Source organism: Rhinolophus sinicus, linkage group LG01 (assembly GCF_036562045.2).
Source record: "Rhinolophus sinicus isolate RSC01 linkage group LG01, ASM3656204v1, whole genome shotgun sequence".
Classification (NCBI taxonomy): Eukaryota; Metazoa; Chordata; class Mammalia; order Chiroptera; family Rhinolophidae; genus Rhinolophus; species Rhinolophus sinicus.
Genome location: NC_133751.1, coordinates 139,172,622 through 139,196,713, shown reverse-complemented (window position 1 = coordinate 139,196,713; position 24,092 = coordinate 139,172,622). Strand labels below are relative to the sequence as shown.

At 38.7% G+C, this 24,092-nt stretch overlaps 1 protein-coding gene across 3 annotated transcripts in view; it reads right to left on the bottom strand.

Annotated features, from left to right (window-relative positions):
- LYPD6B (LY6/PLAUR domain containing 6B) overlaps window positions 1-24,092 on the bottom strand; it is a 155,524-nt gene that overhangs the window by 5,781 nt on the left and 125,651 nt on the right. For all 3 annotated transcript variants that reach the window (XM_074336034.1, XM_074336047.1, XM_074336038.1), the window contains 2 exons: window positions 4,814-4,965; window positions 2,358-2,456 (listed from right to left, as the gene is read on the bottom strand). In XM_074336034.1, the coding sequence (XP_074192135.1) occupies window positions 2,358-2,456; window positions 4,814-4,961 (247 nt within the window). In that variant the 5' untranslated portion in view covers window positions 4,962-4,965. The remainder of the gene's footprint in view (window positions 1-2,357; window positions 2,457-4,813; window positions 4,966-24,092) is intronic.

Here is a 24,092-nt window from a genome sequence, read left to right as displayed (position 1 = left end):
TGACTTGGTGCTGATGGGTCCTGGAAAAACACACTGTTCCCCAATGCATTCCCCAATAAAAGTTTTTTTTTAAAAAGTCATTCTTGTCATATCCTGTTACACAGAGAACCTCCTTTAACAACACCGACAGACCACAGAAGTAAAGCTGTAAGATGACAAGGAAACCGGAGATGACAAAGAAGAGTAGCTGCAGGCCTGTTGGTCCCAAGAAATGGTCGACTATCACTTCCCTAAGTAATGACAAATTGAAAAGTAAGAAACTACATTCTCAGTTAGAATTCCAGATGGTTAGTATCTTGGCGGCTTGACTGGTGTACTGCCCGAAGGTACTGCCATGCATGCTGGAATGCAGGGTCATTCCATGTCAACCTCTTGAAGAGTTAGGTTTCCAGGGTGGACATGGAAGAGACAACTTTCTTCACCCTTCCATTGCTGACATACGTTTTGTTGCTAGTGGAAAGCTGCAGCTTCCCACACATGTTTCAACAGATGAAATTCTAAAACCCAGAAATATGCATGCATATTCCCATTAAAAATGGCTTTGATTAGTAAATGACAAACTGAGCATTATGCTCAGACCTCGTAGGAACAGTGTTTTGATACAATTCTAAAGAAGAGCATGGTTCCTGAAGATAAAGCCCAAGAGGATGGGCAGCAATGCCCCAGTGTACTAGTGTTCTAGCCCGTACCGCCCGGCTTTCAGGGGGATTTAAAGCAAATAGCTACAGAATGATAACTACCGTCTGAAATAAATACAGAGAGGCATCAGTCAACCTCAAAAACTTTGAAATAACTATGATAAATTTCTGTGAAAACTCTGGAAACAAATCCCAAAATGTACACGCTCATGCATGCACATGCACTCACAAGCATGCACCCAATGTAAGGTCGATCACTCTACAGAAACGTAAGAGAACCCCAAGAAAAATATTTTGGTAATTAATTATTCTTGAAAAGAAATAACGAAAAGTACTATCCAAGCTAGATGTCACAACCATTTGTGCTAATTTATGGTATAAGACTCTCAGGCCCAGTAAAGGGCTCTGTGGTGTACTATTTAATGGCTCCACATACTGGCTTTATCTCGAACAGGTAAAGCTATTTCACTACTACATATAATGTGACACAGAAATTTCCAAAAGATTCAAGGTAACAGTAGACCAAAAGTGGTAATCTCTAAGTCTGAGTTTGTTTTTCTTGGCCTTTTACATCGGAAAACCTGAAAAAAAAGATACATTCTAAAATCTGAATAGACTGATCTCCTATAGCTGTAAATAGAGTTTTTAATTCCACATCATCCATCAGCACATCCCAACTGCCTTACGTCCACGTTTGTATATATTAAATCGTTCAACTTCTCTCCCCCTCTATTCCTACGCCCTAGTCCATGTCGCCATCTTCTCCACCTGAAGGCAAGGAAAAACCCTACTTGCTGTCACCTTCTACCATCCTTTCTCCACACAGCACCCAGAGCAATATTTTAGAACACAACTAGCATCTTGTACTCCCTAGTTTTAAACCCCCGACAGCCTTCCCATCACATTTACAATAAAATTCAAACTCTTTATTAGAAAAAGAAGATCCTGCACATCCTGGGCCTTACCTCCAGGAGAGTCTTTCTCCATCTCCCACTAGGCCTCACTGGCCAGCCTCTCCCTCTTCACTGAAGAGGCCAAATTTTGTTTCTTGTAACCTTTGCATCTGCTGAGCCCTCTTCTTGGCATGCTGTTCTTACAGACCTCCACAGGGAGGGCTTGTTTTGGTCATTCAGCTCTTATTTCAAATGTACATTCCTTAGAGAAGAGTTCCCTGACTACCTAATCAAAGGCATCCATTCATCCTATCAACAAATATTTCTTGAGTGCCTAATATGGGTCAGGTCCTGGATTAAACCCTGGGAATATATCAGTGAACTAAACAAGCTAAAAATATACTCAAATGTTTGCCAAATAAATGAATGAGTTTCCCAAGCATCAATGTATCTCAATAGTACAGAACTTTTCCTTTGCTTTAGCCAGTAAGTATGACTTTTCTAGAGATATCATCGAACATTTCTGAAATTCTTAGAATGCCTTAATCAACATTGGGATCTATTTGTTCTTCCTGGTAAATACCATTTAAGAAATTCCTCCTCAAGGCACACACAACTGCAAATTAAGGCTATGCCACCAGTTTCCAAGTACTCAGAGTAGTGTGATGTCTGGAGAGTCTCTTAAAAGAAATCTCTGACTTCTATTGAACATATCAGCCTGTTGGTTTGCTAATCTTATTACATAAAATGCCTCTGCTAAGGACCAGTCAAGAGAACCTAAATGAGGTGTAATCCCAAAAGAGTCTTCCAAACTCAGCACACTTACTTTGTGGACACCATTTGTCTTCTGCCCATCGATTGCAGTTATAATTATCCCCTGCATTTTCACAGGTAAAACACTTGAAGCTGTTTGGAAATGGTGTAGCTTTAAAGAAAAATGCACAGTGAAACGGAAAGGTCAAAAAAGACAAACATTGTAAATCTCAAATATGGCACAAAATTAGCAACTTCTATTAGATCAAACAAAATCTACAAGCCATTATCCTCAGATTTGTGTTTCTAGGGAGCTGGACTTAACTGCCAGACTTTGGGGCACTTTCTTTTATTCCCTTTTCTTTAAATATTTCATCTGTGAATATCTATTATAGACTAATAAAAATTATTCCACAAGCCACTTTGAAATATCCATGGTGTTCTTTTATTATAACTTTGGAATAAGTGGGGGTTGAAGGCGATGGATAAAGGGTAGTGGCAGCCCTGGAACCAGTAATTTGATAAAGTATCATCCCTGAAAAGAACTGGAGTCAGATTAACCTGAGCTCTAATTCTGCCCTTCCCACTAATTAGTTGTGTGATTTTGAACTTCAAAGAAATAATAATATGTATAATAATAGTAACAATGAAGATCCCCATGACTTGCAGAGGGATAGTGAAGATTAAACAGGAGGTTGCAAGAAAAATATCTAGTAGTAGAGTCCCTTGCACATCAAGTCGTGCTGGTTTCCATCCTTATGTACTTGCATTATGGCTACATTTAACCTCAAACAAGTAATCTCATTTGATATATGTCCATTCAACCTCAACCAGGAATGGAACATTGAATGTAAGAACGATAGTAATTTTCAGGCCCTTATTCTCAGCCCACAGTGTTATGGAAAGGAGGAATTAGGAGCTATTGGCAGCCTGGATTGAGAGCAATAAGTATGTTCTTTTTGTCTTCATGCTTTTTTTTCTGCCTTGTATCTTGTTTTAATGGGCAAAAAGTAAAAAATACAATAAATCTGACATTTTTCTACAGGCCAGGATATAAAGTCCTGTGTAAAATTTTTCAATTCTCCCATTTTTGGACGATGAAACAGATAAAAGATCAAGGTGATCTCCAAACCATCCTAGTGACCTGACCACAAGTTGGGACAACAATTAGAAAGCGGTGGGCATTTCAGATACAGGGAAGGATATATATTGATGTATTTAAGAAAAGGACAAAATATCAAAAGCTGAAGTTCAGAGGACATAAAACTAAGTATTGCAAATATAGTTCAGTGTTGCCTATGCATAAAAGTGAATTAGGTAGATAAATAAAGAATGAAATAATGAAATCCACTTTCAGCTATTAAATCAGTACAGTTTAAAAAATACTAATACTCAGTGCTAGTGGGTGAAGAGTAAAAGCATAAATTGGCACAAGCTTTTTTATTTAATAATTCCAATGTCAAGAATCTATTCTGAGGTCATTAGCCAATTGAAGAGGAGAAGACATTTAAAGAGATTTTCAATGAAGCATTAACATTTAGCTTGCTTGTGACTGTGTGTATATGTGTGTCATACATAAAGTATAGAGAATTGGTTACATAACCTATAGACTAGCAATATGATTTTTAAAAATTTGAATGTAAGAGGCATTAAAATACTTTCAAAGACATAGAAAAGTATTTAAAATATACTGTAATGGAAGAAAAACTGCTACAAAATTAAATTTGTGCGCTCTCAGTATGTCATATATTTAAATACACATACATAGAAAGAACAGTGGAAGGAAATATTCCAAAATGGAAAAAAGAGTTCACTCTGACTCTTGGGATTATGAATAAATTTTATTTTTTTCTATATATTTCCTGTCTCTTTGGGACTTTCTATAATTAACAAATATTACATTTTTTCTCATTTTGAAAATAATTTTTCTGATCACCCAATTGTAGTAGGCTAAAAAGTTCAAAATTTGTTGATAATTATATAAAATATAGACATACATGCAATATACATACATATATTATCCTATAGATAATATAGAAGATATATACTATTTGCTTATTTTTAAATTATTAGTGGGAAAGTTGAGTTTTATACAGCCTTTGCTAACTGTGCATAATGTTAATGAAAATCCAAGTAGTTTACCCTTCCAAATTTCACACATACTAATCTGTTTTCAAAATTGTTAATGGCCATTTGAAAGACTCTATCACTGATGCAGAAACTTCCTGTAGCCAATATCCTTCTCCAATGAAGAGATGAACAAAGAACACTGAATTTCCTCTGCTGAACCATTCTTAGGGACAGTGTTCAAAGATAATTCTAAACAAGAACCCTTTGGAAACTTCAGCAGGGAGTCAATCTGTTTTAAAGAAATGAAGAAAATTTCAGAAGTAGTGAAGATTTTCTGATTTATTCTAGGTATAAACCAAATGTTCCAGAAAAAGCACCGTCACTATAGGTGGAAACAGGGACTTCCAAATCGTCACTCGAACCCCACAGTCATGTACTATGTGGACCAGCACTACTTACGGTCAAGAGGAGGCCTCACGTTATAGAAGTTGATGTTCTTGGCAAATGCCCGGTTTTCTGAGAAGATAAAGATCTGGACAACAGCCACAGCCAGAGCATGGCAGTGGGGCAACATTCCGATCTCGGATATGGAAAGTCCAAAACCCATATATCTAGGATGAAAAGAGAGACGGGGTGAGTGTATTTGCATTTTACATGTCAAGAGGAGTACGTTTTGCTTCTGCTTGGAAAGGTTGATTATTCAAATATATTCAACCATCTAGTTGTTCTCTAGGGACAGTACCTGTGAGTAAACTGCATTCTTTCTGATCACATGAAAGTGAAGTAATTACTGCCTTCTACTGGTCGGGCCTCTGCACAAGCCAAGTGAGTTTTAACAGGACACCCAATGGCCTTTCGCGTTCCAGAAGAACAAGCAGCCACTACTGGCCTGGCTGCACCCCACTCCACTGCTGCCTCAGGCTAGCTGCTTTACTTCAGGCTAAATCACCTGATCTCTTAACAACCACGATTTAGAGGCATGTTCAGCTGAAGTTTCTGAACCACCTATCTGTCAATTCTAGTCCTTGAGTAAACACCTATGTTTGATAAATTTTGCAATTATTTCAAAACCTGGAGGAAACAATAAAAGTTGGAGCAGTGGGAAGGAGAGTGGGTAAAAGTTCAACGAGTTTGAAAAGCAAAGTCTCTGCTGGATCCCAGAGCACAGACACTGAGAAGAGACACAAAAGCCACTGTGAAATGCCATCCCACCTGTTTGTCACCTTGGCTGCCAAGAGAAGCTGCCAGAAGGTTCTAGAGGAAACAGAATTAAAGTTGTTTGAAAAGCTAGAAACCATAGGATGCTAGTCTTGGCCCACAAATGCTGCTCACTGCTTTCAAAGACGTAAAGTAGGCAAGGCTGAAACTCAATGAAACAATGGACATGCACAAAGCCAAGTAAAATATATTATATCTTAAGTCCCATAGGTTATACCCTCTAGAAGCAGAACTGGTAGTAACAAAATCTTCAGGAGAGATGCTCAGAACCTGGAATATCACCAGTGACAGGTTCTCTTTGTCCATGGGGAGGTGTGGGCAGCAGAAAAGGTATGTAACTTGGATCCAAAGACTGTGGTTCCGGTACTGGCTCTGTTCTTTACTAGCTGCCTGACCTTGGGCATGCTCTTTAAACTCTATTAACCTCAATTTCCTCATCTGTAAAGTGGCTTGATAACACCCGCTCTGCCCACACCTCTGGGTAATTGTGAGCATCAAACACAGGCTCAGGGAGGATCACATAGGATTGCGTATGTAAGAGCACTTGTAATACAAGTTCTGTGAAAACGCTGGAATCTTAGAGTTCGATAATATTGGCTGAACTCATTTTCTTCTTGCTGAGTCAACTAGTCTCAGTGGGCATGGGGAGTTTTTCAAAGAAAAAAAAAGTTTGATCTCCACATATACAAGCATAACCCTTCACACGGATATTTTGTTTGAAGCCATGGTAATAATGCGTGGATTGCAGGGTTTTATTTCCCCCTCTTGTGCTGTGAGTATATTGGTTTTGCCTGTGTGGCTAATAATGCCTACCTATGGAGATAGAACTGAATATTAGACAAACTGTAGCCACAACATCGTCTCATGTCTACAGATGGCTTTTGTCGTCACTAATAGAACCCAGTCCCTAAGGAAGTCTCAGAGTAAAAAAAAAAAAAAGACTTGGTAAGTTTCACAAAGCAACAGTGCTAAACTATATATACTACTGCATTTCACCTCAGTACAGAATTAGAAGTAGTGATACATAAATACACACAAACACACACACACACACACACACACACACGGTCTGACAATTAAGTTGTTAGCAAACTTGCCACCGTGTGCTTACATTGGCAGCACTGTACAAACAGCGCCGTAAGGTTTCATAACCTTGGTATATCAGTGTCTCACAGCTGTGTTCGTGTGGATGTGTGGCCATGCCTTGCTGAATGGCGTTCATTACAATTGTTGCATGTTTTTGTGTGCCGTCACAAGAACATCTGAGCTTGAATTAGAGCAATGAACAAACACACAATTTCTTATTAAACTTGGCAAGAGCAGAAGTGAAATCAGGGACATGTTAGTTTAAGTTTATGGGGATAATACCATGAAGAAAACAGCAGTGTGCAAATGGATTAAACGTTTTTCTGAGGGGAGAGAACACGACACTGATGAAGAGAGGTCAGGGTGGCCAGTAACAAGCAGCTGAGGAAAACATTGCAAAAATTTGTTGAATTGTGTGTCAAAATCGTCAGCTGACTGTGAGAAGCATAGTAGACCAAGTAAACATCAATAGAAAAACAGTTAGGAAAATCTTAACTGAAAATCTTGACAGGAGAAAGGTGTGTGCAAAATGGTCCTGAAGGAACTCTTGCATCACGACAATGCACCAGTTCACACCACCTGTGTGTGAGGGAGTTTTTAGCCAGTAAACAAATAACTGTATTGGAACACCCTCCCTACTCACCTGATCTAGCCCCCAATGACTTCTTTCTTTACCCGAAGATAAAGGAAATATTGAAAGGAAGACATTTTGATGACATTCAGGACATCAAGGGTAATACGACAACAGCTCTGATGGCCATTCCAGAAAGAGCTCCAAAATTGCTTTAAAGGGTGGACTAGGTGCTGACGTTGGTGCATAGCTTCCCAAGGGGAGTACTTGGAAGGTGGCTATAGTGATATTCAGCAATGAGGTATGTAGCACTTTTTCTAAGATGAGTTCATGAACTTAAGTGTCACACATTGTGTGTGTCTGTATACGTGTGCACCTTGGTTCATTTTAGAAACCAAAACTGACCTTTCAGTTATCTGATTTCTAAACCCTGTTCTTATGCTCTCTCTGAAGAAACAGACATTTAGCCAACTGTATCAGACCTTATAGACAAGTGGTTATACTGACAGAAATTCTGCTTCTTCTAATTCATTTCTGAGTTGGACTGTCCCGCATTCATTATGAATCTGTGGCCAAGTAGTGGGTACCCCATCTTTACACCAGTGAAGATCCTTTGAGTTGGGAGGGCAGCTAATTCCTCCTTCACAAACCTCAAAACGACCGTGTTCTGAGAGAAACCCAAAGCATTCCTATCACATGGAGACAGTGCCTAAGATCGGAGATTTCAGATCGTCTACATTCGAGTCCCACTTGCATCCCTAAGCAGCTCTGGCACCTTGGACAAGTTGCTTAAGCTTTCAAAGCCGCAGCTTCCGCATCTGCAGGACAGGCATACGGACAGTGCCTATCGACCTCAGCACAGAGGGAGCACTGAATGACACTGTGTGTACGAAGCACTCAGCCAGGTGCTGCACATGGTGAAAGCCGTATTTAGTGAGCACTTTCTTATTAGGTAAAGAGCACTGGCTCAAATACCTGCTTCCAAGTCTGCTGTCTGTGTCACCTCATGCAAGGTCCTCAACCTCCCTGTACCACAATTGCTACATCTATAAAAATGGGAGTAATAATAGGGAGTAATAATTCCTACAACCTCATAAGGTTGTAGGAATTAAATGAATTAATACATGAAAGTCCTTGAACTACCTAATTAGCTACGTGCTCAGCATTTTGTTAATTCTTTCTAAGTAAGCATTTACTATTATGAACAAATCCCCAAACTGTTTGGAATCACAAGTTAGAACCCCTGGTTTTCTTCATGTAATCTCAGTGTGAGACAAAAGCCCATTCATTCATTCATTCATTCATTCAACATGCCATTATTGACACTTCATCTGTAACAGACATTTTTAAATCACTGGATCCCCAACAAGGTCTTTACTCTCATGTATTTTAGAGGGAGAAGACAGGAAATAAATATGGAAAAAACCAATTTCAGACAGTCATAAATTTTTTAAGAAAATACAATAAGGAGATATGCTAGTGAACAGAAGGAGCTGCTTTACATGTGTGGTGGGCCCAGTGTGCCTCTCTGCACAGGTGACATCTGAACAGGTGAATTAAATGATAACAAGAAACCTTCCAAGCAAAGAACCAAGGGAAAACAAACGAAGGTCCTAAGATTGGTAGGAGTATGCCTTGTTAGGGGAATTCAGACATTGGAGCATGCAGAGGCTGGGAACAAAGTCAGAGAGTTGAGGGGCCAGGTCACACAGGCACTTACAGGTCATGGCAAGGATTTCAGATCTAGAAAAGTCAATAAATTGTTTAATTTTAGATTATCTAGTTTTGAAAATTACCAAGAATGCTTTTTGCCTCTGTAGAGTAAGTAGTCCCAAATTCCTAGCCTTATTTTTGGCTCCAGAAATAAAAGAAAGCAAATTATGGTGAATATAGAGCAATATAACATTCAGATATATCACAAAGGTGTATTTGAGTGCATATGTGAATGGATGATAGATGACGTAAAAACAACTGAATGAACAACAAACCCAAGGCTTAGACTTGTTTTCTTTTTTTTGGTTTCTCCATTCCTCAAAACAGCGCTGGAGGAAATGTGGTCTCATTACCACTGCACGTCTGAGGAAAGTGAGATTCAGAGGAAATATGTGCAAAGGTCCAGGACACTGCCTGGAACACAGCAGCCCCTCAAAATATTTCCACATAGCTCATTCTAGCCCACGACACTTGAAAACTAGTGAATAGTAAACCAAAAAAATATTGCTTCCATATAGGCTAGGTGTATTTTCATTTCCATTTTTAACTGAAACAGCATACCCTTATTCTATCAAAATTCGCCAAAACTGCAAAGGTTTTACCAGTCAAATGAGGAAAGCACAAAATAAAATGTCTCGTATTTTCCAGAGCATGCTTTATAGTCTGTTCCTATACCCTGCTTTCCCCCCAAGCATCTATATCTATCTCTATTTTTCAGTGTGTAAGTTTGTGTTAACATGACTGTTTTATTTTCAAAAGACATTAGGATCATGAAAAAGCAAACGACTAACTATAGTATCTGAAAGTTGTTTTACATTTAAAATCATTTCACGAAGACTCTGAACTAAAAACTATCTGCTGAGACTGCTGAGTAGGCTTCCACTGCAGTCTTTGTTGCAGAACAAGGTTACAACAGAGCTTGTATTTTGCTCTACAAGGAAAAAAAATCTTTAATACAAGTTAGACTAAAGCATTCTGGTACTTTCCCCTAGTAGAGCAGAGTTCTTTAAGTGGGAGAGGGGTGACCTATGAGCTTCTTAAGGTTATTTGCAAAATTTGTGTCCATACATATTTCCCCCTGGGTTGAATATCTCAAAGGAAACTGATACCCACATAATGGTTAAGAACTGCTGCTTGCTGTTCCAGAACACAGCCATTATGATTCAACTTCCTGTAACTTAGATGTGTTCATATTTTGAAACTAAGAAAGCTGCACATATACATTAGGTATCTGGTCCACACGCACTCAAAGTCCAGGGTAGCTCAGACAGAGTTCAGTACCGTCACCCACCTTTCAGAAACCCCTCACCCACGGTGCTGGTCTTCTATTTGAGTCCTCCTTTTAGAAAGCATATTCATTCTTGTTCCAGAACTCAGTGTGCTTCTTTGTCAAGAGAGGAAAGGATTTATGCAAGGTGTATTTGTAGGGATATAACAGGGATGGACAACTCTCAGGCACTCCAGGGAATGGCACGTAGTCAGATTTGTAAATTGAGGAAACCCCACAAGACTTTGACCCACTACTGCCCAGAGTAAAGGACCTATGTGGCACTTGGTCCAGAACCATGGCTATTTCCCAACTCTGAGCCATGGCAATCATCTCATCCTATATGTGGCATTTTACGTTTCCATGGAAAATGTGGAAAGTTGTGGGGGGACCTCAGGAAATGGCTCATTTTTGATATCATAAATTCTTTGGGGGTAGGAAAATGACCTACATTATTTTTTGTATTCCCTAAGCCCATGCTCAGTGCATGGTAGGTACTCAATAAATGCTTCTTGGAATAGAACCAACATAGTTAGCTATGATCTGTAAGGAATGCCTTTCTTAGCAAGTAAGACAAAGGTTATGGGCAGCTAGGAGCTGGCACACTGTCCAAAGCTGATAAAGAAATGGCCTCAAAAGGAGATGTGAAAAAGAGGAGACCAAACAGAGGTGGTAAACACTGGCACATCTTACACATTGCTAAAAATGAATCAGCAAGCACAAGGCCAACTTCACCTGCCAAGAAAATAAATGAAATAGGTAATTTAAAGGAAGCAGCTCTGCTAAGTCCAACATGCCTATCAACGCTCGCCTTCACACTTTCCTGCAAGCATCACTTACCCCTCAGTAAGACATTTTAATGACAAATTTTAATAGGTCTGGCTTCCCTTATAAAAAGAATAGAAGGCAAAGAGGAAATTCAAAATGAGTGCTAAACTTTTATTCAGACAAAGTGAAATAGATGAAAACACCCCTTTCAAATGGAGAAATTGGCCAGAAACCTTTACCATCCGTAAGAGTGGTGCTACTTGCTTCTGGCTGTTTGGAGATGTTGGCTAATGGACATACTCTGATTCCCATTAAATTCAGGAAGAGTGTTCAGGGGTCTTATGTTGAGACTCTGTTGTAGCTCGTTCACTCGCATCGGAACTGAGCTCCAGTTGTTAATCTTACCTGGGCCGTGAGAGCCCAGCTCCTAAGATTTCAGCTTCTCCCTGAAGGTTCTGATACATTCTCTCTCTCTATTTCCGGAATATAATTCTCCTTTCCTCCAAGTTTAAATATGAATTTCTTTAACTTTAAAGGTATTTAATCTAGCATTTCTATGTACCTGAAGCAAAATGCAAGATAGAACTTTAGCTTATGCTCAAGCCATCATTTTTTCATCTGAAAATACAAAATCTCTACAGAGTACCATATACTTTACTCTTGGATTACAAAATTCAATAGGGAAAATAGAATCATGAAGGAATCTCTCATTAGAGCTTGTCCAAATCTTGCAAGTAGCATGATTATGTCCTGCATTTATACCAGGTACTGTGCTAAGCACTTTGTGTACAATAGTGTAAAAGAGAAACACAGTCCTTTGGGCTTTCATACATTATTGAAGCCAAAAAGTCACTGTGATCGACTGGGGAGATGTGACTGCCAAGAGCTAACACAGTCGTCTCTGAAGGGAGGAAAAACAAAGGGCTTTACTAGGTCTGACAATTAAACTCGTGAACTTGTTGCAACGATGTTGCTAACATTTTTTGATATCAGAGGGATTATTCATTATGAATTTGTACCAACTGGACAAACAGTTAACCAAGTTTACCATTTGGAAATACTGAAAAGGCTGTGAAAAAGTTAGACGACCTGAACTTCTCGCCAACAATTCATGGCTCTTGCATCACAACAATGCACCAGCTCACACGGCATTGTCTATGAGGGAGATTTTAGCCAGTAAACAGATAACTGTATTGGAACACCCTCCCTACTCACCTGATCTGGCCCCCAATGACTTCTTTCTTTACCCAAAGATAAAGGAAATATTGGAAAGAAAACATTTTGATGACATTCATGACATCAAGCATAATAAGACAACAGCTCTGATGGCCATTCCAGAAAAAGTTCCAAAATTGCTTTGAGGGATGCACTAGGCACTGGCATCAGTGCATAGCTTCCCAAGGGGAGTACTTCGAAGGTGACCCTAGTGATATTCAGCAATAAGGTATGTAGCATTTTTTCTAGGATTAGTTCATGAACGTAATTGTCAGTCAGACCTCATAGATTCAGGAAGACTTAGAATAAAATCCTGGTTCTACATTTACTAATTGGGTGATCACAGAGTGAAGAAGTATTGTCCCCATTTGCCAATAAGAAAAGGGAGGCTTAGAGCCACGTAAGTAACTTTTCTAAGCTGTTGTGTGGAATGAGTGCAATTACATACATAAAGAACCTTTTACTTTGATGGTGTTCAAGAAATGCAAGAAATTTTACCTGCCTGCTCCCCCATCCTTCCCTCCCTCCCCGCTTTTTCAGACATCATTAGCAGGAGAACAGAGACCAGGTCAAGGGATATAATTGTCCAACTCCATTCCATACTAGCTGGACCAAGTCTGATAAACAGTGTTGAGTTCTATGCATTCATTTCTTAAGAGGATTCAGAAATTCTCTTGCAATCAAGTGGGAAGTTGGAATGGATGGCTGCCAAGGTTGCTTTCACTTCTAATATTCTTTAATTTTTATGGAAGGGTAGTAATGAAGAATTCCATTTATGCCCTAAAAAGTCATAAATTTAATACAGCATTCCTATAATATTTCAGATTCCTGCTATACTGTCTTAAAGAATACAAACTTCAAAAAAAAAATCATCAAGCACAAGATCAAAACCTCACAGAAAGAAGTATATCTCATTTCTAAACATACAGCTGTCCATTTTGCAGTGCTAAAGACAGAAGTCTTTCTACTGTGTGCGATTTGAGAAAAGATAATGTCTAAAACAGTGCTAATATCAAAATAATTTCATTATGCAAATTGATTTTAAATCTAATCATAAATTAATACAAGGCCTATAAGTGTGTAATTTGGGTGGAGAAAGAGTCTAATCAATTTTAAAGACATCTTTTTAAATGTGATTCAAATTTTAAGAAAAAGCTGAAAGAGACTTCCAAAGTAATAGCTTTACAGCTGCATTTTTTGACAAAAATACAATTTTACATCTTTTTTTTCAGAAGGCTTCCCTGACACTGAAGGAGTAACGTGGTAAGAACTCCACGTGAAAAAGATTAAAAAGCTAGATGTTTAGGAATTGGAAACTGGACTCCTTTTAAAAAAAAATCAAGATTGGCTTGTCAAGTTTTACTGAATTATTTGGACAAATGGTAGGAACCTGATTTAAAAAATATGTTGATGTAGTAAATTTGAGTGTATCCTTCACACAGATGGAATAATTTTTACCTAGCTTGCTTCCATAAATGATTTTTAGGAGGCTTATACCAAGTCATTAACGCATTAAGGCTCTCAAACTATGGAGTAAAAACCATTCTTGGATGAGAGGAGAATAAAATTCCTCACCCTTTCTATGAATGGTCTTCCTTTGCTGTGTGTTACCCTTCGCTCTGTACTTCCTAGCAGCCAAGGGAGACACAGCGGAGGACACATATTCTATTATTTGATAAAAGGAAATTCTTCCTGACACTTAATTCTCAAATTCATGGAGCCTATGCATTGTCATATAGAGAGCACCAAACAGCACATAGATAAAGCCTGGAATTTGTTTTGAAGCGCGCTAGATGCATCCTTCATTTGGCTATTTCTTTAGAAAAGCCAAAAGCATAATTTTAAAAGGTAATGTAATGGAGATATCTCCACTGTCAGGTAGGCCAATGACGGAGATTATTTTCTTTGCTGTGGAAGAGGGCTGTTTTGATATTTGAGAGGAAGATACAATAACCAGGCAGAAGCTGTACAGGAGAGCTGCACGCACACAGGTGTTTGTACTGTAAATGACAGAGACCACGGGCAGAACTGCAGGGATATATGCCGAGTGGCAACAGAGGTTGAGCACAGAAGACATGGTTTTTATGTTCCATTGTCTTGCCTGCTTTACTGAGCTCATTTCTTTTAATAACCAATCAAAGCTCTCATAATAGAAATCTAGGCTGAAATGCCCAACAGCTGGCTAAGGACCTGTTATTGAGCATTTGTTGAGCAGAAAAGTGCATCACCCCCTAGGAGGCATTCTCTAGTTCACGGCACACAGAACTCAACTGAGAAAATCTAGCTTTCAGGTCACTAGGTGTGTAGGTCATGGCTACCACTTTTGACTTCATTTAGCCTCAGCTGACATAGAAAAATGAACATAAAAACAAAGTGTATATACAGATGTCTTTCTCATTGGAAATCTCTCTGTATATATTCTAATATGACAGAATGTCTGTACCAAAGCAGAAATCTTAGGCAGCAAATTCATTTGGATACATGTTTGTGTACATATATGTGTATGTATATGTATCCCACATACATGTATGTATGTGTATATCTGCATATACACATACGTACATTTTATTGAATGAATTGCTTAAGCACTATGTGCCAGGCTGTAAAAGCGTCCCTAGAACTCTGTTTAAGAGACTGTATTACCAGTCATGTCAGCTGCTTTTAGCACCACATCCAATTGGGTTATCCTTCAATTGGGAGAACTTTTGAAGGCAGAATTGTTACTATGCCTTTGTCCTGTCGTCTTTCTTCTGCCCTAGGATTTTATGTCACTGACCATGTTTATGGAGGCTCTACTAGCTCAACTTTATTCTTGATTCTGAATCTAAAAATACATTACACAAGTCAAGACCAAGTTCATGGGTATGATTCTGAAAGAGGCGGGCACTTAAAATGCCACGGCAAAAGAATAGCATGCTGACTATCACAAGGTCACAAAATCCAGAACAGATTATTCAAAGAACTCTCTGGAAGCTGATAAGCTTATAAAAGCAATCCTACTAAAAAAATTTCTGCATTCAGCATATATAACAAAGTTACAGTGTGTCATTTGCTCTATAAATTGTCACTATTACAACCTGGAGCATTAGGAAATATGCATAAAGATATATATGTACATAATTTCATATTCTCAGAGGAAACTGAAAAATTACGTGCATGAAGTTTTAATTGCAACATGAGAAATGACATTTAAGCAATGGTTCACGATCCCACAATGTTAAATTCAAGTGTAAACGCTGCCTGGTATAGTGGGGGAACAACGGCCTTTGGAGGCACCCAGGCCCGGGTGTGAATTCTGACTCTGTCACTTGTTGGATACTGCATCTAGCCAATCCCTCTATTACTCTGAGACTCAGTTTCTCCATCAGTAAAAGAGAGATATTAAATATCTATTTTGCAGAGAGTTGTTGTGGAAATTAAAGGAGAATAAATGATAAGTCCCTATCCACTGCTATTTTTATTGTCAAATTATTAAATCAATTAGAAAGCCTAATATAGATTTATGGTTCCTCTATTAATTACACACCCACTAACATCATTAAGATCATGCAATATCTGACTAGATTTAAGACTGAAATTCAATATACATATTTTCAGTTCTAAATTCTATGATCATCTGAGCACATATGAGAGAAGGATATAAAACTCCTCTAAAGACCAACAGGAAAACTATTCTAGAATATATGTGGGAACAACATTTAGGCTTCAGTAAAGCATTCTCATCTATCTGCTTTCTGATAAATCTATATTCTTTGCCTATAGTCCTAAATAGCATGCAGTAGTTCTTATAAAGTTTGCTTTACAAAGCACCAGCTCCGTGCTCTCACACGCATCATTCCCTTGTATTTCCCACTCTTCCCTGAAGGCCCAGTTCCAATATTTCTCATTCATTAAATCTTTCTGTGTCTCCTCCAGCCCATGGGTCAGTGTCGACCCTGAAAAACACTTAGGGTTTGTTTGGGAACATAAGACTGTCCTTCTTTGCTTCACCCTCTCTGGGTTGGGCACAGCTAGTTGCACAGCTCGCTGCTTGGAGGTGAACTAAAAATCTCTGAAGGCCTCACCTCTTGTAGGCATTACCAATAAAAAAATAAATTTACGGGGGAAAAAACGTTTTTTCATCTTTTCTAGCAACAGAATTTCCATTTTGATTGTTCATTTATATTTTAGGTTAACTCGATGGAGATTGTGAAAACTCTATTTTCAGCAACGGAAGGTCTGCCCAGTGCTGGACTAATGTATTCACGTCTTGTTCAACACACACTATGTTGGGCCTTAAATATGCTACAACCACATGACCTTCCCAAACTATCCTAGTAAGGCGAATGGGAAGTGAACCCTCTTGGGCTTTGGCCCCTCAAGATCCAACCTCCATCCCTGTCCACCCTGCTCCGTGCCCTGGGAAGCAGAGCTATGAAGACCACTCACTCAGTTGCCTTTCCCACTTGCTTCTGGTCTGGTTTGGCCAACGGCAGGAACAAGCCGATTAGAGTGAGAAGAGAGTGAGACGGGGGTACTTTTACCTCTGACTCACTCCCTGCCTGGTTGCCATCACATCCCTCAGTTCCTGTCAGGTGGCCGGCGCCACAGCCACCATCTCCTGGGCTCTGGTAACCATTTTTCCCCTTATCCTTTAGGCCTATACCATGTTTCCCCCAAAATAAGACCTAGATGGACAATCAGCTCTAATGCGTCTTTTGGAGCAAAAATTAATATAAGACCCAGTCTTATTTTACTATAAGACCAGGTCTTATATAATATAATACAATATAATACAATAAAAGACCAGGTATAATATAATATAATATAATATAATATAATATAATATAATACCAGGTATTATATAATGTAAGACTGGGTCTTATATTAATTTTTGCTCCAAAAGGCGCATTAGAGCTGATTGTCTGACTAGGTCTTATTTTCGGGGAAACACGGTAGGACAGAAATGGCATTTTTCTGTTGCTAATCCTGAAGTCCAGTACTATCCCTTATTGATTTCCCTAAATCTAGCCCACACCAATGTAAACAGCCCCATATTAATTCTCACAAATAACGTCAGTATGCATATGCCACCTGGCTCCCGCCAGGACCCTGACTGAGCCTTGCATGTGGTCTCAGAAAGAGCCACCAGGAAAAGAGCCACACGGAAGCATCCTGGCTTGTTGTTATAGAAGGCTCTTACAGGGCCAGCTGTCGTGAATAAGCAGGACCTGTTCACTAGGAAAGTGCAAGGGCAAGCGTCACGTCTAGGTTTATAGGAAACCAACAACTGGATTTATGCTACAAACCAATCAGGGTAAGAATGATGGCTTTAGAAAGAAAATGAGAATATTAACCAGAAGATAAATCTAGCTAAAGAATATTTTATAATCTAATGCACATATCACAAGCCCACCAAAATTGAGCTTTTTCTGTTCTTACTATCATTGAAGAAGATCATTAAATAAGTAGAGAGGGCCAAGATTCTTGAAAATCCAATAAAAGAGCTGAGAAAGAAAGAACACATATTGTTATGAACACAGCACTGAGGCCCACAGAAGCTTTAGTGTAGTTCAGGCTATACCTTCCTATTGTATTATAGCGCCTATAAATAGCTGCAGAGATGTGGTTTATTTTAATACAATAAGTTCACTGAAAACTAAATTAATATTATTAACAATTAATATGGAATATTACTAACATGGAATCCCATATTAATGCAAGGGTGTTTGCCCTATAATCTCCTTCCTAAAATCTCATATTTCAAGAAACAACACTCGGTTTTTACATGACAATGGGCTTCTCACTTCTGAACTGCCCTCTAGTTATTCTCTGGTTGCCTCCTGTTCTGCAGTCCCAAACCTTCCTATTGTGATAATGTTCTTAATAGCCTCATTTGCTCAGAGAAGCACTTTCCTTCACCTTCTAAGGTTACTCGGAATCATCTTTCTTAATCAACTTTCTTTCCTCCCCCTTCCCTTCCAACTCCCTGCTACCCTCACTCAAGGACACCCAAAAGGAAAAAAAAAAAAAAGAAAAGTTCAGCTTGAAATGTACATTGAGATCTCATCCATATTCTGTACCAATTTCCAGACCATAAAATTCCTTATTGGCAGAGAAAGTGTTCTGTGATGATGCCTAAAATAGTCCCTTTACCTTGTGCTGAAAAGAAAGCAGACCTTGAATGTACTTTTTAAAACAGGGGAAAGTGAGGGAACCAAGGAAGCACGAATGACCCTACTTACTGTTCAGAGCATGCCCGACTGTGGAGCCCACTGTAACTGACGCCCAGCTCACATCACTGATGGCAAAGATGACCCGTGGCCCATGGAGTCACAATTCTGCGTTGTCTTCCACCGTGGGTAACAGCACGATATTCTTTTGTCATAGCATGCACTTTATTTCAGCAGCAAAGAGTGCCTGCACAGCAGGGCTTACCACCGCTTGTTAACCGCAGTACCATTCCCACAGTATAGACACTCAGTGCGTAATAGCTGAATAAATGCTTAAATAAGGTTGACTTCACCCATTCATTCAGTTTGCAGAGTCCACTCCCCTGACTCTGAGACAAACCAATTTCCACTTATGCTTTGGTCTGGGTTTGGGCAGCAGGTGGTTACCCCATCTCATGGCTGTGCAACCTCAAATTAGCACACTCCCTATACCACATGACTCATCTTCAAAGAACTTTCCCATCTGAAACGAATTAATCTTCCCCACATCCCTTCGAGGTAAGTGTGGTGTGCTCATCTGCAAGTTATAAGGAGGAAATTGGGGATGAGGAGGTTACAGGCTGTGCCAAAGGTGATTAAGGGTGTCTGCCGCAGAATGAGCTCATCATGCAGTCCTGGGTTCGGCCTCTCCGCCCACTCTGGAATCCTGGCCTTTCCCCTACACTTAGGCCACCTTATCATTCTCTGGGCTTTTCTGAAGGTGTAGACAGCGTCCAGCAGGTGTGTACATTTCAAAAAGAAAAAAAAATACTATGGTTTGCCTCTGCTAAACACTTTCAGATGTCTTTTCCACAGTAACTCGTATGAGAAGTCGTCTCTCTCAGATCTTTTCCAGTAAAGATATTTCAGTAGGTAGATTTAGTACTGTCTCCTGGAAAGAGGACGGAGAATAATACATCTTCATGCATCTTCCTGGGAAATGTAGTGAGGTTTGCTCACCCATCTTCATAGACACAAGCCAGTGCACAAGCAGCCTTGGAGTTCAAGGTTACTGCCTGTCCAGGCCTGCAAACTGCCCAGAGCAGAATGACACACAGTATCCGACACACTTCACCTCATGTCTCTGATGGGCCCCTATGGCAAGCATGTAGCAAATAGTATTTCAACCTTCTCTACCATCAGCCTTTCTGACTTTGCCGAACACAACCAGGACTGGCTATTTCCAAGGGAGAAGCAAGCTTCAACCACCACAACCGTGTCCTTCTTCCTTTGCTGGTTCCTATTCCTCCTACCTCCTAGATTAGGACATGCTCAGGTTTCAGGTTTTTATGTTATTACCATTTACTTCCCTATAGTGTGTTAATACTATTACTTTCCTTAGGGACGACATTCATGGCACACTTCCAAGTCCCATTCCTTATCAATTTCTAGATCACCAGGCCTGTCTCTGACCTAAGGAGGCTGGATTGTAAACGCTAATATTCTGCCATTTTTATATAGCATGAGTTGGAGTAGATGACTTACTAGTCCATTTGGGGAATGACTAATCCTGATAGACATTAAAACATTACCCAATGCTCTAGTAATTAAAACAGTATAATACTAGCGTATGAGTAGGCAGACAAATGGAACAGAACAGAAAGTCCAGAACAGACGCTATCTTTACCATATAACAAATTGCCATATATAGGCTCAAATACACATGGCAATTTGTTATACGGTAAAGGTGGCTTCTCAAACCAGTAAGTAAGGATACACTTTAAGAAGTTGAGTTTGGAAAACTGGGTGGCCAGGAAAAAAATAAGGTTGGATACATAGGTCATATATTTTATTTTCTTTAAAAAAGAAAAGCAAACCCATAAAAGTCCCAGAAGAGAAGATATAAACACAGAATGCTATTAGATAATCTTAAGAAATTACTGGTATGATAATGGTATAGAGCCTATGTTTTAAAAGTCCTTACACGTTGTCGATATATATTAATGTACTTATACAGAAAATACTGTGATGTCTTGGGTTTGCTTTGAATATTCTCATACTGGATGGAAGAATATGTAAAACAAGATTGGCAAAATATTCCTAATTATTAACACTGGATGATGGGTAGTTGGGGTTTCTTATACTATTTTCTCTAATTTGTGTATACTTAAATTTTTCCATAATAATTTTTTTTAAGTACAAAAAGAAATATGAGTGACTTCCTTAGATGGCAGAAAGGACTTTCTAACTGTGACTTAAAACCCAGAAAGTATAAAATTAAAGTTTGATACATTCAATAACATTAAACAACAATAACTTCTGCATGACAAAACAAAAAAGCCATACACAAAGTGAAAAACAAGTAACAACCTGGGGATAATATTTTCAACTTATGGCACAGACAAAATAATGGATGATTTCACTCATATGGAAAGAGTTAGTAGAATTCAGTAAGAAAATTATTAGCAAACCAACAGAAAAATTAACAAAGAATATTAAGAGACACTTCTTCACAGAAAAATAAATAAAATGGCCTTTAAACATCATGACTTGAACGTCTTTTCAAATAGGAGAAATGCAAATTAAAAATATACTTTATAACTTCTAGATTTTGACTTGTCTGGTAAAAATGCTTTCTAACACTCTTTTGAGGAAACCGTGCAAAATCAGCCATTTTCATATATTGCTGGTGTGAATGTGGTCCTACGGAGCAATTTGGTAACGTTATTAAAATTTCACACGCATTTACCCTTGACCCAAAATCTCACTTCTGTGAATTTTTTCTACAGAGCGCTTGCAGACATGCACCATGATATATCACCACGTAGTCACTGCAGCACTATTTGTAATGGAAAATGATTGGAAGCAACCCAAGTGTCCATCAAAAGGAGTTTATGTGTGTGTATACATATATCTACATATTAATATATGCATAGATTATTACACAATGGGTATGATGTAGCCATTAAAAAAATGAGGATGCTTCCTATATGTTGCTGTGAAAGAGTACATATACAGTAGACACACGTATATTGGAGATAGATATAGAGATACGAATACTGTATGTCATTTTTTGTGTTAGAGAGGGAATAAATTAAAAATACTGTATATATTTACTTATAGATGCATAAATACACAATATATAGGAAACTAATAAAAATGACAACCTGTAGGTAGAGAGGCAGGTGTAACAAATATAGTATAAAAAGACAGAAGGCAGAAGGAGTCTTCTCAGAGTATACCTCTTTTCGTTGTTTTGATTTTTGATCCATATGAATGCATAACTTATTCAAAAATTAAATGAAAACAAAGCATTCGATTGGTTCTACAGTTTATTATTGATTGACTTACTATATAGTTAAAGCTTAATAGTTCCCTCCAATGGACTAGGGGCTTGGAAAATACAAAGAGCAGATGATACAAAACAGCATTTTTTTAAATCAGTTTTAGGTGTACAAAACAATGTACTAGTTAGACATTTACACACCTCACAAAGTGAATAAACCCCCCAATCTACTACCCCTCTGACATCATATAAAGCTGTTATAATTCCACTGATTCTATTCCCTATGCTGTACTCCACATCCCATGACTATATATATATTAAATTACAGTTGACAACAAAATAGCATTTTTATTTGCCTTTGCAATGTATAATTTGATGGTAGGGATAGGGGTAGCAGACAATTCACCATCCTAATTACATTTCTCAAATTCTATTGGCAAAGTCCCTTGAGGTATTAGTAAGTACACAGTCATAGTTGTCTGCAATGAGAGCAGGTTAAGAAAGTAGGTAAGGAAGATAAATGGCCAGGAAGCACTGTCTTCCTGCAGAACCAGAAGCATTATATCCATTTGAGTGTATTGTAATTGTTGACTATTAGCAACACATCTCTCTTACACTATAGTCCAATAAGTGCTAAGTTTTTCATCCCCAAGGTCCATTTCTATCTTGCCCCCTCCAGACCCCAGATTCCATGTTTAGAAGGATTTATCTAAACTGTATGTATTATAGAAGATAATTACCCATTTTTAAGATGAAAAATACGTAATTGCCATGAAATGTGTCTGACCCACATGAAATAACTAAATGATTACATTAACATGATATAATTTTGACAAGTGCAAAAAAAGTTGTATACACTCGTTAGCCACATTGTTCTCTTGCCCCTAAATAATCAATTTTTGTTTGGTTCTACGAAATGTGAGAAACAGTTCACTATCTCCTGTGCCTCCATTTGAGGTTCTGAGATCCCAAATTTCAGGCTTTCAAGTCTACAAGATGCAGTGGCCTGGGAAGCCTCTCCTTCAGCCCCTAGCACGGGGAAGCAGGGGCTATAGCCACTCCCATAGGAAATGAGGCCATGGTTACTTGTGCACATACAGCAAGGGGGAAATTCCTGCTAGTTGGTTGAGTGAACAAGCTAACTATTTTGCCATAATGGACTATTTCTCAGCATTTCAGTTCCCTTACAATGAAGAATTACGTGTTAAAAGTTAGGGTGAACATTAAGCAAATTACTTAACCTCCATGTGCCTCAGTTTACTCACTGTAAAAAGGAGATAATTAAAAAATAATGACCTCAATGAGTTAATATGTCTTCAGCACTTAGAATAACAGAAAGATAGTATGAACTCAAATATTAACTAACTGTATGTAACACCTTAGAGGTATGTTTAAAACTCCCCCTTTGGAGCCAAGCTCCCAAGGCTACCTCCTGAGAAGTCACAGAATACATCCTGTCGCCATTTTCCTTAGACTAATTAGCTGTGGTACAAATGGAAATTATTAACTTTCATAACTTCAACTTTACTAGTGTTGAATGATTTATATAATCCTGTAGCTAGGAGGTTCCAGAACTGCATTCCTTTCCTTGGCAAATTTGTACATCTTCCTCCAAAGGCAGTATTTTGTTCATCACATTGTGTCTGAGAAACGACTGCAGGCTAGAGTTAGGCGGAGAATGTCAATCGCATTGCCCCTTGGTGCCAGGACTTGAAACACTGGGGAGCACAGGAAGACACTGCACAGGCAAGGGCAGAACCAACCAGCCCACAGTTTGACAAGAAGACTTAGAAAAGACCCTGGGGTGGGGCCTATTTACAAATGGGAGAACTGATGCAGTTAAGCCTCCAGAACCTAGAACCTCTGAGCCTCTATTTTCCATCATAAGGGGAATATTACACTGTCATGATCTGGAAGTAAATAGTAGAAAAAAGTGTTTATAATTAGTAGTTTAAATGTGTGCTTGTCTCTTCCTAAAGTGTCTCTTCTTAATACCATGCAAACAGGAGAGCAAAGGAAATGCAAATGCTGTACCCACTTGGAGGAAGCCATCCAGAACGTTACAAAAACACTCCCCCATATAATCGGACCTTAGGGAAGCAAATGGGATCACACCCTGTGGGAAATAAGGGAACAAACATCATCCTGGCTAATCATTGGAAAACTACACCTCTGCCCCACTCAAAATTTTCATCCAGTATTTCTTTCCTTACACTTTCTTCATTTAAAATGCACATTTTTAATTTATTTCATAAAATAATCCAATTTATACACTCTACATGACCTAAACACATTCATTCAGTGAGTCAATCAATATTTATGGGGCACCTACTATGTGCCAGGCAACTTTTTGTTGCCTGCCATAGCTTTAGTCCCTAAAACTAAGTTCCTGCTCTTGGAGATCTGACTTTCCAATGATTTGCTCATGATTTCCTCCATGTGCCCTCATGCAGGACAACCTCTTGTTAACGTTCACATTTAAT